We start from the raw sequence: 16294 nt of genomic DNA, 5'->3' as shown, positions 1-16294 counted from the left end.
TCCCAGTGATCTTCCGGGTGCGATTCAAGGTGTTGGTTACCACCTTTAATGTGCTCCATGGCTCAGGACCTAGGTACTTACGAGACCGCCTTCTGCCACCGATAGTCTCCCACCGACCAGTTCGCTCCCACAGAGAGGGACTCCTCAGGGTGCCGTCGGCCAAACTATGTCTGCTGGTGACACCCAGGGGGAGAGCCTTCTCTGTGGGAGCTCCTGCCCTTTGGAACGAACTGCCCCCGGATATACGCACAATCTCTGACCTCCGAGTTTTTCACTGTGTCCTCAAGACCCTGCTCTTCCGACAGGCAGGGCTATCTTTGTAAAGGAATTTTAAATTCGGAGTTTTAAATTTTTGGGTTTTTAATGAATCTTGGCCGTAAATGTAATAATTTTAATAATTTTTAAATTTAATTGGGATTTGTATTGTGTTTTTTACTTGGCTCTGCACCGCCCCGAGTCCTTCGGGAGAGGGGCGGTATAGAAATAAAATTATCTATCTATCTATCTATCTATCTATCTATCTATCTATCTATCTATCTATCAACTAGCTACCACTGTGATGGTGGCCAATGACTCAAGTACTGTGCAGTATTGCCCAGGCTAACTCTGCCCAAAGTCTGAAGTTTATTCCTGATGGGTTTAAGGTTGACCTCAGCCTTCCATCCTTCCAAGGTCTGTAAAATGAGGAACCAGATTTTGGGGGGCAATATGCTGACATTATAAACCACCCTGAGAGAGAGGGCTGTAAAGCACTAGTGGGTATGTATCATGTTCCCCCCAAAATAAGACCAGGTCTTATATTAATTTTTGCTCCAAAAGATGTATTATGGCTTATTTTCTGGTTAGGTCTTATTTTGGGGAAAATACAATACTAGAAGCCTCCGTCTGATTGACTATCTTAAAACTGGGGCTTATTTTTGGAGTAGGGCTTATATTCATGCTAGGGCTTATTTTCCGGTTGGGTCTTATTTTTGGGGAAACATGGTATAAGTCTATGTGCTGTTGCTATTAGTATTTTGGTCTGGTTTTTTTATTCCTGGATAGGCTGGCCATTTCCAAACAAAATACTGGACTGTGGCTAGCTTCCTTTTTTTTTTTTTTATTAACACAGCCAGGCATCAGACTTATGCATATTTGTCAAAAACATCCTTTGCCCCAAATGCAATAGAACAGCTGAATAGATCAGGTGGCATGTTATGCAACTCAAGGTAAAGACAAACAGGCAGTGTTATGGACATATAAAAGACCTTTCTTCTTTGTGGTGTGTGGTAACACTACTCAAGTTAATTTTCATGCTTTACTGCACGCCATAATTATTTATACTTGCTGCGAAACTTGAATATTGAAGGAACCAGGAAAACAAAACTGGCTTAGCTGACTTCTTGTTTAAAATTCCTGTGGCACAACCCTGAGTTTTAAAGTACAATTTTATGAACATTTTCCCTTCCCATTTAAATATTAATTCGTTCCTAAGCTTTTGCAAGGGTTAGAGAGCTACGTTCAGAGGCCCAAGACTTTAAAGAAATACAGCCATCCATACAAAGACAAAAAGATTATGAAGATTTAGGAATCAAAAGGAGACATTCTCCCCACCCCCAAAAAATCCCTCTGTCCTTGAAAAAAATGTTTATTGTCAATTTCAGTTTCCATTTATTAGACTAATCATTGATAATGTAAATCAAAGCTAGGCAATTCTTAACAATATTTGGGAACTAAGGCCTAATAGATAGAGTCATGAAGTGAAGGAGGAAGAGCCAAGATTTTCACACTTTTCCTTGGGTTTTAAGGACTTTGGTGTTTGGCTTATTTTAAAGTTTTACATTATCATTCACCTCTATTTCTTCCCTCTAAAAATTCTGTTGATTTCAACAATCATAATTGAAAGGGTTCCAGGCAGCCACCGAAAGGCGTTTGAAAGGCTGGGGTGGCTCATTGCACTGTATAAACTGTTTATTGAAGAAAGCATAATTGTTTCCTTGTGCTTGAATCTCTTTTTGCTTTTTTTCCTCCCTCTGACATAGGGGTGCTTCATATTTTCTCTAGTCAAGTATACCCCCCTGACCTACAACAAGGACTACATCTACCCTACGTGGGCAATCGGTCTGGGTTGGATACTTGCTCTTTCATCTATGATCTGCATCCCGTTGGTTACAGTTATCCGTATCCTGCAGTCGGATGGCTCTCTCCTTGAGGTAAATCCAAAATATACAGTTTTATAGAAGCTAATCATTTATTTGCTTTGTCTGAAGTCAATTTGTATCCTTTCAAATTCCTGAACAAATCATGAGTTTCCTCGACAACATTTTCTTCAAAAGTGATTTGCCCTTGGCTGAGAAAGAGGGACTGATCCAAAGTCACCCAGCCGGTTTCACATCTAGGGCTGGACTGGAACTCACAGACTCCCAAATTCTAGCCTGGAGGCCTTAAACCACCATACTAGACTGACTCATTTATATAGGAGCTAGCCATCGAGTCACAGAAAAGTTAGGATAAATTTTGATAGTAGATTTCAAAAAGATTTCCAAGATCAGGAAATCCTGTGGTATTCTCCAGTAGCACATCTCCCCTCGTGCACACTCCATAAAAGTTGCACATTTCATTTGTATCATGCACAGAGTGGAAGGAGCTAACTTCATTAGCTACAATATTGAGTTTGGGAGCCACCTAGTGGAAATTTAACCTCCTTCCTTGTATGACTTTCCTAATTGGTCTCCCCCTTTTACACACTGTACACTTTCCTAATGATAAGATTAGTTTTCTCATCCCAGCCTGGTAAGGGGTTATCTTGTAGACAGTGACTTTGGGGAATCAAACCATATCCAATTGGTTGTCATATCATCTATAAATAAATTGCTTGATAATGGTCACACTTGGCTTAACTAAGCATGTGAATCAGAATCCTTCTGCTGTTTGAAGTGTGTGATTATGAAGTAAAGTAAAGCCTTGCTCTATTTCCCCAATGGATAGTCAGTCAATTGGAAATTCATAAAGAGAACAATTTTAAAATAATTATTTAAACCAAATTGAAATGGTACTTCTTGGCTTGCAAGGAAAGATAACAATCTCTCTTGTTCTATTTCATGGTAAATAGCTGTCATGTTTAATAATATGTACAGTACTTTTCAGATGGGAGCATCCATATGCAGCTTACTAAAACAGCCATGTCTTTTTCATAGCTGTGTGAATTTGGAAAAAGCAACAGCCAATAACTACCATATTTAAACTTTGCTATATTTCTAAGTACCTCTTCCTATTGAATCCAAAATAGGTAACATCCTGAATATTTAATATAGGCTTAGCCTCCATAAATTTTATCTGGAAGTCTCTTCATTTCCATGTACACATTTCTCCCCAGAGGGTGAAGACAATGGCTGCTCCTCGTGAGATCACACGGTGGGACAAAGAAACAGAGATTGCTGCCACGTTCGGCCCTCCTGGCCTGGCCAATGGAGAACTGATCAAGCCAAGTCATGTCATCGTGGAGACAACAATGTGAGCTCTCTCTATGAGAGGAGGACACCTGCTTTAAAACTGCTGTTTACTAACCATAGAATCTTTCATAGGACCAGGTTTACAGAGCTTTATATTTGCACTAGGGTTATTTTTATTTCTCATAGAGAAAAGTAATTTTTTGTGTGTTTGGTTTTTATTTTTTAATATTTTGTAAAGTAAATCACAGCAGATGGCTGTCCCGCTCTATTTAGAAACAGAGCTTTCATATCAAATTAGGCACACTGCAGGAATTTATCTTCTGTTTTCCACACAGCATATCTAACTAACTTTTATTCATATGGCTACTTTACCATTTTTAGTTGATTTTTCTTGCCAACAGTATACCCAGGTGCAATCTTATGCATACTGTCTTGCAAATATGCCTCAATGAACATAATGGGACTTACTTCTGAGTAGACATATGTAGGATTGTGTTGATACGTATGCATACATGTGCGCATATACAAGTTTTAGGTTTCTCTGGGTGTTGATGTGGTTGGGAACAGGGTAGTGCAAAATTTTATTTTGGACTTTTTTTAACCAAAAAAAAAAAAAAAAGCTCTGGCATTTTAGAAACTGGATTTTAAAGGTGTGGCACTATCTTCTTCTGGTAGAAACAGGAAGAATTAAAGAAAGAGTACATGTTTTTATGTTATGTGAGTGAGCCATATGGGAATATATTTATGTGATAATTGGAAGCTGCAATATTGTAGCTGCAATTATATGCCACCCAGAGTCATTTTTTTCTGTGTGAGATTGGTGGCCATGTAAATTTGATAAATAAATAAATATAAGCTGGGGTTGGAACCAGGGGAATAATCTAAGCATCTTGTGAACAGGCTCTAAGAAGGTGGCAGAATCATTCTTGCTGGAAAGGCATTTTAATTGATAATCTTTTTGGGACAGAGGAGATTATTTCTTCCATCACCAGAAGAATTGATTCTACATTTAATAACAAGGACAGTTTCTATGGAGACTTAAATACAGAGTACGGTTGAGTTTCTCATAGATTTAGAAAGATTATCTAAAAGTTGATATAAAATACTGGTAAGCCTGAATCTGTCACCTATAGTTCTCTCAGTCTTAGACAGGAATATAAATTTGATAGTGTAATCATGTAACTAAAAGAATATAAAAACTGGCCCATTTTTGTAGTCTGCACCTGAGAAATAAGTCATTTGGACTTGGATTTTGTTAGAACATCAGGTTAGTGTCAGAAAACTCATTGTATAATGCTACATTTACAAAGATGCTGCAAACCATATTTAAAGTCACATATTTGCCAAACTTTATCTTTGTTAGAGCGAAAAAAGGAGTATTGGGTGTGTATCATAGCAGTCAGCTAAGTTGCATAGCGTTGAGTGCAGATGCAGAAAAACATCCACTAGAATCTATTGATGAAGAAGCTACTACAACAAGAAAGGACAGAAAGAACGCAGTTGAGAAAAAGTAGACTGATATTCACAGGCTAAAAGTGTCATCATTTATATCCATTGATCCAAGGAAACGCAAGGAGATCAAGTAAGCTATAAATTTATTTTAGACTGAACGAGGCATAAAATACTCAACGGGAGTTGTATTGGTAAGTTCCCCACTTTTCCCAAAATGAGGATTTGCCTCTGGAAAACACCCCGAATCCTGCAAAGCTTATGTTTTGCTTTCAATCTTCATTGAGTAGTGGCTCAACCCTTTTCCATATGGGCATTGATCTTAGGGGGAAGGGTGCCCCCTTTAACCTTTATATTGGTAGTAAACACAATTTGAGCAGGATTGTGAGCCAGAAATAGCAAAACCCCTTTCGTTTGTAATTTCTTCTAATTTTGTCTGTCAATTGAGATACTGTAGTTGAAACTGGAACTTAGCCAGTATTTGAAAACATTCCTATATGCTTTAAGAAAAGAAAGAAATTAAGAATCAATTTGTGTCTTATGGCCACTGCATATGCATTATGCACATACTTGTTATGTTAGTTTTATATATATATATATAAAAAAAAGAACTGTAAATAAAGGACCAAAACAGTTATTTCAGGTGTCTTGTTTAGCCAATATTTGTTTGTGGATGGAGTCTGTGATTTATTTTATTTGAGGGAACAGAGCTTGCAGTATATGCAGGTGGCCATGAAGAGAATGCTTTGCTTTCTTGTTACCAAGAGCTGATAAGTAAACACTTCCAGAGTACAAATCCTTTGGAAATGTTTATCTTCCTACTATACTGAAAAATGGCCAGTAAAAAGGTTAGTTACAGAAGAAGCAAGGAAGCCAAGAGAAAGCTACTGTTTGGCTTCGTTTTCTAATCCTGCAAAACCAAAGATGGCAGGGCATTGGTATTGCAAACCCCATTGCATTCCAGATTGGACTGCAGCAGCAAGAAATTAGGATGAAGGCAAGTCTTAACAGTTCGTTCACTTGACTTCCCTGGTGCATTTTACATGAAAGATAGTGCAATATTTTGCTAGTTTCAAGAACAGCCACTGAACCAAAAGCAGGTATATCAACCAAGGGAATACCCTAAAGAACATAGCATGAGAGGATGTTTTCTAAGAACAAACCAGAGAATCAGTCCCACATTGTAAACTTCCATCTAAGAAGAGTAGCACCCAACCCATTTCAAGGTTAAACTGTGCAATCAGAATCAGTTCCTTCCAACTAAAAAAGTAAACAGGTTTTCTCATCATGACAAGAAAAAAAAAGTTAAATCAAATTTTTGTCACATAAGATTTAGCCCATCAACCTTCATTTTTTGTGTCAAGGATCATATTTTCACACAGCAAAACTTGTGAATAATAGAATGTGTTATATCTGAATGTTAAGAATAGATTCTGCCAAATAAGGCCAATGGATGGGAGGGGGTGGGGCAGGGAAAATTATCAATCATTTGTATTTTCTACTTATTTATGACTGCAAAAAGATTGATTTTTTTTCTAATTCACTTTGTAGAATTGTGTGGCCTATTTTATCCATTCTTTGTAATGAAGAAGTTAAATATTCAGTATTGTGACTAACTTGTGGGTGAACTGGTTTGGATATGGGGTGGGTGGGGAAATTCTTAATGTTTATTCAAACAAATCATTGTATTTCCAAAAAAAGGGGGGTGGGGACTGGGAGGAACATTAGAGTGCAACAGTTCATTTTCATGGAAGTATGGCTTGTTTTCTAAACTGCTCTAGATGTGTATAAGGTTAAAAAAAAGGTTATAGTAGCATTAAATGGGCATTTGCTAGTCAAAACAGTTGGACATAACTCTGTTTGCGACCAGCCATTTCAGGCTTCTTTCCAACCAAGGCAGGCTCTTTAGATGTCTGGAAATGTTTTCTTCTCTTAGTCCAATCTTTCAAGCGGTCAACATTCTCATAAGTAACTATAGCACTAATGGAAGATATGGTTAAATAATTGCATAACTAATTCACACTTCACAGTATATTGTCTTTGGACATTTGTACTTGATTATAATGAAACTAAACTTACTAGGCAGAGTAAGTATCAGCCCAGCTGAAAACCTAGTGGAAATAAATTATTTGATCACTAACTGTTGAATGGCCATAGAAGCAGGAATAGAGATATGACAAGAAGAGGAAGAACTGGAGGACAAATGCTTTCTAATACAGGAAAAGCTAAAATTCTGGCAGGCTTCTTTTTTTTTTCTTTGCTTTTGTGTTCATTAAATCTTCCCATATTTATACAGAAGTAAGTACAAGGACAATAAGTGAAACCTGCTTCTGAGACAACATGTAAATACTAGTGTTATAAAAGGAAAATTTGGAAAAACTAGAAACATTTTGAAATTTATGACTGACAAGTCATGCTTTAGCTAAGAGGGCCTAAGATCATACATATATACATATATATATACATACATACATACATACATACATACATACATACATACATACATACATATATATATATATATATATATATATATATATATATATATATATATATAAACACAGCCACTCTTACTCCACAAATTCTTTATATGCACAATTGCTACAGATATAGGCCAAAAATAAACCAAAAGTGATTGTCTACTGAAAAACAATCATAATCCACAGAGGCACAATTTTTAATTGAATGTTTATAGCAATCAATTCAAAATTGAAACTCAACTTTTTAAAGTTTTTTTTTTTAAATGTATCCTAAGCTGAAGTATCTTCCCTTGCTGGAAAGCAAATCAGGAACACTTCAGCCCATTCAACACTCTTGACCAAATATCTAGTTGGGTCATCAATCTCTATACTCCCTAAATTTGCCCTGTATTATAGCCACTGATAGAATTCAAAGTCTTGCACGTAGTATTAAGTAATCTTGATAAACATAAAGGACAGTTTTTGCAGGTCTATAGTGGTCTACCAAAAAGGATTACACTTTTAATACTAATCACTTGACAGGGAAAATGTAATTTTAGACAATCACACATAAAGTTCTTACAGTACCATCTTTGGCATTAGTATATTCCCTCTGCCCATGTCCAGTTCTGTATCCTGTTTAAAAGGAATAGCAGCCTGCCTAATCTGCATTTCATTTAAGCTAAACTATTCTGATTCTGCTATGCAGAAGAGGTGGAAAAGAAAAATGCAATATGCATGCTCTTTTCAGGAATAAAATAAGGCCATGCACTTTATGAATGTAATATTCTCCTCAGACATATATGTCTATCTGTAGAATTAGATCAGAAACTTAGCTTCACACAATTGGATCCAAATCCTTGGAAGAGAATCAGTATTTTTCTACCGAAAAATGTGGCAAAAGGAAAAAAATAAATTATCTAAAAACAATAGAGGTTGACATTTTCAGATTTCAAAATACACATTGTGCAGATTGGGCCAAAGAGAATACTTGTTCCAGAGATCTACAGGCTCATTCTAAACATGTACTTGCAAATAAGCCATACCATGTTCAGTGGAACTTCCTTTGTAGTGACTATGCTTAGGGCTAGAGCCCTAATCTTGCAGTTTGTGGCTGGGCTCAGGGAACATACAGAAGATGTCTAATCCACATTTGCTGAGCCCTGGTCATTTCAGAAGCCACATGGACTAAAATAGCTGTCTTTCTGAACATCCTGTTCTAGACCGCATAGTTAACAAGCTCTCTTGGGAGCGAGAACTAGATTGCATAGTTAACAAGCTGTCTTGGGAGAAGAAAGAGGACTAACAAGCTCCCAAATGGCCTACTAATGATTCGCAACAGGCGTTACACAGCAACAGGCAGACAGTGACACTGTAGCCAAATCACGTTGAGTGGCTGTGACATTTGGTAGGAATGGAGAGAGTTGGATTGTAAGTAACCAAATGGTAGACTGAGATTGCTCACTAATGTCTCTCCCCACCGGACCTCAACCTGTGCAGTACTCTGATAAATTCACTGTTGTAATAGAACGTTCTTGTGTCATTACTGTAGTTGTGCTGTTGCAATCATGAAAGGAATGCCACTCCAGAGGTTTTATGGTTATAAAATAAGGCAGACATCTTTATTTCTACTGAAAATGTTGGTGTGCATTTTTAATTCTGTAAATCCACACTTATTACTAATGAGTAGCTGTGTGGATTAAGAGGACACTATCCTCTTTTTAAAAATAATTTTTAGAATAATTTTTTAAAAAGACATTTTAAAACTGTCATCGTTGTTCCAGAAAGGAATATTTATATAGGAGTAAGAATTTGGCTTGTATTCAGCCCTGAAAATTAGATGGTTTTTTTGGTATATGTACACAGTAAATGTTTGTATTTTGCAGTTTTATCTGTTTTGCTTTTTAGATAAATGAAATGGGTATCAATATTTTAAAGTCATTTTGCTTTTCTAAGATGAGTTTGTAATCATTGCAAATAAACAATAAAAAACTTTCATGTATAAAGTGAACAAATCATTCTTGTGGGCTTTTTTCTCTCCAAACTTTTAATTTTTATTCAGTATTTTATCTGTTAACCTAATTTATTATGTTGAACTGTATCTGTCTGATTTATTACAGAGGATATAGCACAGCTGATAAGTAAATAAATGAATAACCATTTTCTCTAAATGAACTACCTCTTACCAGCACTTGTGAAAATTGACATTGAGCAAAGAAGAGGAATTATTAATTCATTGTTGCTATGTGTTCTAAAAAAAGGGCATTGCAAGAAGACATGTGAAATTGTTTCAATTTCCTTGAGGGGACACAGTCCAGGGTCATTCTTACATGGATTTTTTTTTGACATGTTCTCCAAGGGAGATAAAAATTGTATCCGGCAAGGTTAAGGGGTCTCCTTCAATATGGACAAAGGATGTTGGCTAGTATTTTATCAGAGTCAATTTAGTCTAGTGGTGAAGGCACCAAGCTAAAAACCAGGAGACTCTGAGTTCTAGTTCCACCTTACCCATGAAAGCCAGCTGGGTGACCTTGGGCCAGCCATTCCGTCTCAGCCCAACTCCCTCACAAGATGGTGGTTGTTTGGCAAATAGGAGAAGGAAAGTAGATAAAACTCACTGTCTTGAATTATTTGTGAGAAAATAATAAAGGCAGGAAATACATACATACATACATACATACATACATACATACATACATACATACATACATAGTCTCCCAGACACCCATGGTTACCAAGTAGACATTTTGAGCAAATCCTCTTGAATGCTTTAACCAAGCTTTTCCTGATCCAAAGGATATGAAGTTGTGAACAGAAGAATCATAATAAGTAGACAAGCTAGGATTCCTTCCATGTGGATAAGAATTCATCCAAGATGAAGGACGCCATGTCATTACTAGGAAAGGGTAATGTCATTGTATAATTCTCCAAGAGACAGCCCTTCCCTGCCTTAATAGGTAGCACTTGATGGCTACCCAAGGGCCAGACCTCTGAATAATACCTGCCTAAAAAAGGCTCAAAGATGTTAGACAAAGGACTGTACGTTTGAAGCAATAATTTTTAACATTAACTGGAAGTAAGAACTCAGTGTACAAATGCCTACTGTCAGCCTCACGGTTACTGTAAAATTAACGTAATAGCAAATTTGAGTTCTGGTGATTTCATAAACATATTTCTTTAGTTATTTGTAAATGTAAAGTCATATAGCAAAGTAAGAATCATCACGATGATCAAGTTGGGCACAAGAGGTACAATTTTTCCAGAATGTCAATAGCAGAATGTAAAACATATCTAATGCTGCCATCTTACAAATACTTCCTTGGAGGAAAGGCCTTATCAGTAAGACAAGATATCTTACTTGTTTCATTTGCTTATATTATAAATTCTTTGGCTCTCATAATGATCATAAAGGTAGAGCTACCTTTGTGGAAACAGATGTAAACCTTACAATCAGTCATTATGATAAATTAATTTTCTAAAGAAAACATACATTATAATTTATTTTGCTTTATTTAATTTAAAAAAAATCTAAGGAATTGTAATACCATTTAAATACACAGATTTACAAATAGGTCCAAAACAGGACTAAAATATTCTTTGAATATTGTGCTTTCATAGATACATAAGAAAATTAGCATATAAAAATACTTTGTACAGGAATACACTCTTAATATATGGATAAAAATACACATTTAATGCATTTCATTTTTATATCATTCAAAATGCATAGGAAGGGATACAAGGACCATTTTTAAAGCCTTATTAAAAGTCTTCATTAAAAACCTAATTGAAGCCACAGGGAGCTTCTGCCATTATGAGAATATTGCATATAAAACCCCCATTTTCCACACATCCATCAATATTTTTTTTTTGTTTCTTTTATGGCACATTATCTAGATTATGGCAGCAATGGTATGGAATATTGCATACTTTGAGAAGAGAGAATGGCTACAGCTAGAGACAGCCCAATAAGACTCATGCACATCTTGATAAGAAAGTCACAGAGAGAGAGCAGTGCTGTGAAATAGCAAAAAAAGATATATATGCTCACAGCTTGGGCTGGGTTCAGACCAGAAATCACCTTGGATCAGTGGACTCATCTAACGGGTGTTTCCAATCTTGACAAAAGCATGGTATCTCAATATGAACCAAAACAGTAGAAAATAGATATCAAAATTAAAACTATTAGAAAGGAAGAGAGGAGCTAGTTTTCCCATTCAATGAACTAAATTCCCAAGTAAAGGTCAACTTAAATAATCACAATAAAGAGTGGTTCCAGAACCCACTAGTGGACTGGCCAGGGAGAAACCACAAATCCTGGCATTTTCCCCTTTTGAAATGAAGAAATCATGGCTTCTTTTGAAATTGTTAACTGTAGGCAGATAATTGAAAGAATGTGAATATCACACACAGCAGTGCTACAAGAGGATTTGACTCAGGAGGCTGATGCAAAGTCCTGGTTTACAAAGGCTTCATGCTCACAAGTCATAGAAGAAGAAAAAAAGGTAATTGTAGAAAAACACAGGGATGCTGCTACTGATAGGTTACAACAAAGTGTCAAGCATCATCGTGGGATTAAACAAATGTACACATTGCACTGGTGCAATCCACAGAGGATGTACTTAGAGGTACAATATCAATCTAGAGACACTGTCTCATGCTACGGAGTAACCAAGGTTCCTTCCACCACCACCACTACACAGATCATTAAGCGGGAGAAGACATTGATGCAAGTGATTCAGCTGCCTACTCATAACTGTATACAGAGAGGACATTTGGGAACATTTTTGGGGCTCTGTTTGTGCTCAAAAATAAATAGCTGGTCCAAGAGGCTTTATGTTCCCCGTGCAATGCTATACAATAAGTGCTTTCAAGAAATGGTGGTTGGAGAGTAAGAAACTCAGTAAGAAATTAAGCTGGGCAATGTTTTAAAGGTGAAACATATTTCTGCTACCACCCAAAGAATAAATTATGAAGGATTTTGAAAGTGAAAAGTATTTCTGGTATCTCCCAAAGAATAAATTATGGGGAAGGTATTTGTCAGAGCTTCATCTTCTTGATGAACTGGTTGTCTTTTAAATTAAATCCAAAAGTAGAATGTGGACTTAGTGCCAAAGACACTCCTGATAAGTGATCTGTGAGAATGTGCAGGGGAACTGGAGAAGGGGCTCAAGGAGTGTTGTAGGGATGTCTTTCACAAAAAAAAGGGGGGGGAATCCATTTTAAGATTAACTTCACTTGATTAAACAAAACAAACAAAAACAGCACCATGTATCCAAGTCCTTACAGACTGGGGAAGAACTTGTGCTCTATTACCCATGCAGTGGAAACACTCATATGATGAGTAAGGATGTTGTCCTGTGGGTGAATTATTCTGGGAGTTGCTGTCAGCAACTGGCTCGATCCCTGATTTGTTCACTCCATCTCAGTTTGAACCTTCAAAGCCAAGCTGTGTTGGCTTCAAAATGTGATTGGTTGTGGGAGAGGAAACATCTCTTCACAGCAACTGACATTACGTAGATTAAGCATAAATACGAGTGCAAAAGAAAACGAACGACAACCCAAACAAACAAACAAACAAAAAAAAAAACTCTCACACACCACACAACAGACACCCATTAATTCCTTTCCTCCCACAGAACCTTGAGAAGAGCAGACCACCAAACCTAGCCATCCTTCAGAGTGTCTGTGCGCTTGTCTTTACCTCCCCTCCAACCAACTGCTGGTCTGGAAAGCTGCTTGGCTCCTGCAGGCAAGTATTGGCAATGAAAGCCAGGGGATTTCGACTGATTACAAGGTCCAACTTATTTCCTGCCTCAGATATCAGAGGAACAGCCAGAGAGCAATCAAAGTCCCTTGTACGGATGCAATTCACCTGAAAGGATGGAAAACCAATGGTGAGATCAGAGGAAAAAGAAGGGAAATATGCAGAGATGGGAACAAAATGAAGCAACTGCTTCTTTGCAAAATAACCTTGCGGGCAGCCAAGGTAGCCTGTCCCGTACAGGTAGTCCCGGATTTATGACCACAATTGGGACACAATTCCATCACTAAGCAAGGCGGTTGTGAAGTGAGTTGCGCTTGATTTTACATCCCCCTTTTTTTTTTTGCCACAGTCATTAAACAAATCATTGTGAATTGTTACGTGAATCACGTGGTTGTTAAGAAAATCTGGCTTCCCTCATTGACTTCGCTTGTCAGAAATCATCTGGGCAAGATCGCAAATGGTGATCGTGTGACCCTGGGACATTGGAACCATTGTTGGTTGCCAAGCTCCCAAAATTTAATCGCATGACCTTGGGGATGCTGCAATGGTCATAAGTGCAAGGACTGTTATAAGCTACTTTTTTCAGCTCTGTCATAGCTTTAAAAGATTGTTAAATGAATGGTGTTGGGTCAAGGACTACCCTTTTATTACCCAGCCAAGCCAAATCATACTCTGCTGTATTTCAAAACTGAAAGAAAATATCTATTTGTTTGAGGGGGGGGGTGGACACACATATAAGGATGTGAAATGTTGCATTCTTGCAGTCCCCTTAACCTCCAGACAAGAGTTTCAGAACCAAACCTGAATTCTACCACAGCCCTTATCAGGCGCAGCCTCACTCTCAAAATATACTGGCCACATTAGTTTTTCAGCTATAAAAAGCTGACCTGTAAACTTTTGCAACCCAAGAGAGAAAGGGACTATTTAAATGTTGAGCATTTTGAGTTTTTCCCCCTTGAAGAGCTTTTTCTCCCTTTTATTTTCTCTAGGACAGGCACCATAAAAGGCAATTCTGACATGAACAATGTGGATGGTCACTAATATAGTGGTGGTGAGACTTTTTCAGTGCTACAGGAACAACAACCACAAACAACTGACAGCAATAACTGAAGCACAAGAGCAGGAAAACTGTACCAACTGCCTCTTTCAATATTTTAGGAGGAATGGCTGAGAAACAAATGTACTACTCATCCTAATAGGCTGGCAATGCCAAAGGCCTTCCCTCTTTCAAATATCTAAGCAGGGTTGGGAAAAGATCCTCTGGCTGCCCTTCATTAAGGTAAAGGTAAAGGTTCCCCTCACACATACGTGCTAGTCGTTCCCGACTCTAGGGGGCGGTGCTCATCTCCATTTCAAAGCTGAAGAGCCAGCGCTGTCCGAAGACATCTCCATGGTCATGTGGCCGGCATGACTAAACTCCAAAGGTGCATGGAACACTGTTACCTTCCCACCAAAGGTGGTCCCTATTTTTTCTACTTGCATTTTTTAGATGCTTTTGAACTGCTAGGTTGGCAGAAGCTGGGACAAGGGATTCGAACCGCTGAACTGCCGACCTTTCGATCGACAAGCTCAGTGTCTTAGCCACTGAGCCACTGCATCCCCTGCCCTTCATTAGGGTGGTCTAATATTTTTGAGGGGGATGCCCTTCTAAAAAATGGCAGGCCTTTCAGGGCTATGGGGTTGCAGCTAGTTCTGTTGTGACATCACTGCAAGGAGTGTAGTTAAGAGTTGGATTTTGGGTGGGGGGAGGTGTCTAAAAGTGAACCGCATTCTAAATTCTCTCTAAAAGTGAATTTCAAGAGCAGGCCTGGAAATTTTGTCCCCAGTATGCATGTGCCTCAAGGACAACTATGTGGCCCATGGGTTGCACTCACCAGCTATTAACACTTCTGCAAATAGAGTAACTCCTAGAAGTTTTCTTATGTTCCATTTTGATTCCTGAACCGCTGTGTTTGTTTGTAAAGCATAAACAAAAGAGAAAAGAGTCTTGGGAGACTGAAAATCAGACTACCTTCAGCAAGAAGCAGGCATGGGCCTAGATTCAGGGACAACAGTGGAGGAACTATGGATATAAGTATAGGCAGATAAAATGGCAAAATGCATCTAATGAAAGAGGCTATCCCTGTCACTAATATTTCTGAAAAGAAATAATGGCATTTTAGGTTTCCTACTAAATGTTTCATAATAAAGAGATTTCTAAGGAAAACAAGAGGTTGACAGAACTGGCTTTTAAAGAACTATGTCTCAGACTGAAGATCAATATACTTTCCAATTTAAAATTTAATTCCTGAGTACTGGACAAAAGGTTTCCTATCTTCCCAGTGACTAAATAAATAATAATGGAAGATGTTTTTCCCCTGCAGGTAGAGAAAAGATGTTAGAGAAATGAGAGAGGCTAATTGGCAGGGAAAAAAAACAATGGCCTCTTTCATTTTGTCTAGCAAAGTTTTGAATCAGGGTAGTCCTCGATATACAACAGTTCATTTAGTGCCCATTCAAAGATACAATAGCTCTGAAAAAAGTGATTTATGACTTTTTTCACACCTACGACCAATGCAGCATCCCCATGGTCACGTGATCCAAATTCAGATGCTTGGCAACTGGTTCATATTTATGACGGATGCAGCATCCCAGGGTCATGTGATCCCCTTTTGCGACCTTCTGACAAGCAAAGTCAATGGGGAAACCAGATCATTTAACTACCAGGTTACTAGAACCGTGGTATCTCAGTGGTTAGAGTGCAGTGTTTCAGGCTAACTCTGCAAACTGCCAGCAGTTTGATTCTCACCAGCTCAAGACTTTGACTCAGACTTTCAGCCTTCCACGGTCAGTAAAATGAGGACCCAGATTGTTAAGGGCAATATGATGACTCTGTAACCTGCTTAGAGAGGACTGTGAAGCGGTATATAAATCTAAGTGCTATTGCTATTAACTTAACAACTGCAATGATTCACTTAACAACTGTGGCAAGAAAGGTCATAAAATGGGGCAAAACCCACTTAACAATTGTCTCAGCAACATAAATTTTGGGCTCAATTGTGATCGTAAGTTGAGGATTACCAGTAACTCATTTCTGAGATAATCAAGAAGTGTAGAAAAGAAAGCTGGCTACTCCCTTTATGTGCTTTCCCCTTCTTGCTGGTTTAAAAACAAATTCCTTCCTGTGGTAAACAACAAGGTGAGGGAAA

The 16294-nt window shown here is 37.9% G+C and overlaps 2 protein-coding genes across 6 annotated transcripts in view; one reads left to right on the top strand and one right to left on the bottom strand.

The window, feature by feature from the left end:
• Positions 1-9345, top strand: part of SLC6A6 (solute carrier family 6 member 6) — a 64449-nt gene extending 55104 nt beyond the window's left edge. For all 5 annotated transcript variants that reach the window (XM_070936886.1, XM_070936885.1, XM_070936884.1 and 2 more), the window contains 3 exons: positions 2022-2192; positions 3356-3492; positions 4795-9345. In XM_070936886.1, coding sequence (XP_070792987.1) covers positions 2022-2192; positions 3356-3492; positions 4795-4945 — 459 coding nt within the window. In that variant the 3' untranslated portion in view covers positions 4946-9345. The remainder of the gene's footprint in view (positions 1-2021; positions 2193-3355; positions 3493-4794) is intronic.
• Positions 9346-12378: 3033 nt separating this feature from the next.
• Positions 12379-16294, bottom strand: part of GRIP2 (glutamate receptor interacting protein 2) — a 276423-nt gene continuing 272507 nt past the window's right edge. The window contains exon 24 of the mRNA XM_070936883.1: positions 12379-13214. Coding sequence (XP_070792984.1) covers positions 13017-13214 — 198 coding nt within the window. The 3' untranslated portion in view covers positions 12379-13016. The remainder of the gene's footprint in view (positions 13215-16294) is intronic.

The sequence above is a fragment of the Pituophis catenifer genome, unplaced genomic scaffold, assembly GCF_029215685.1.
Source record: "Pituophis catenifer annectens isolate HBS135680 unplaced genomic scaffold, rPitCat1.0.hap2 SCAF_2, whole genome shotgun sequence".
Classification (NCBI taxonomy): Eukaryota; Metazoa; Chordata; class Lepidosauria; order Squamata; family Colubridae; genus Pituophis; species Pituophis catenifer.
Note: the sequence above shows the minus strand (reverse complement) of the source record. Positions and strands in the feature narration are given on the sequence as shown.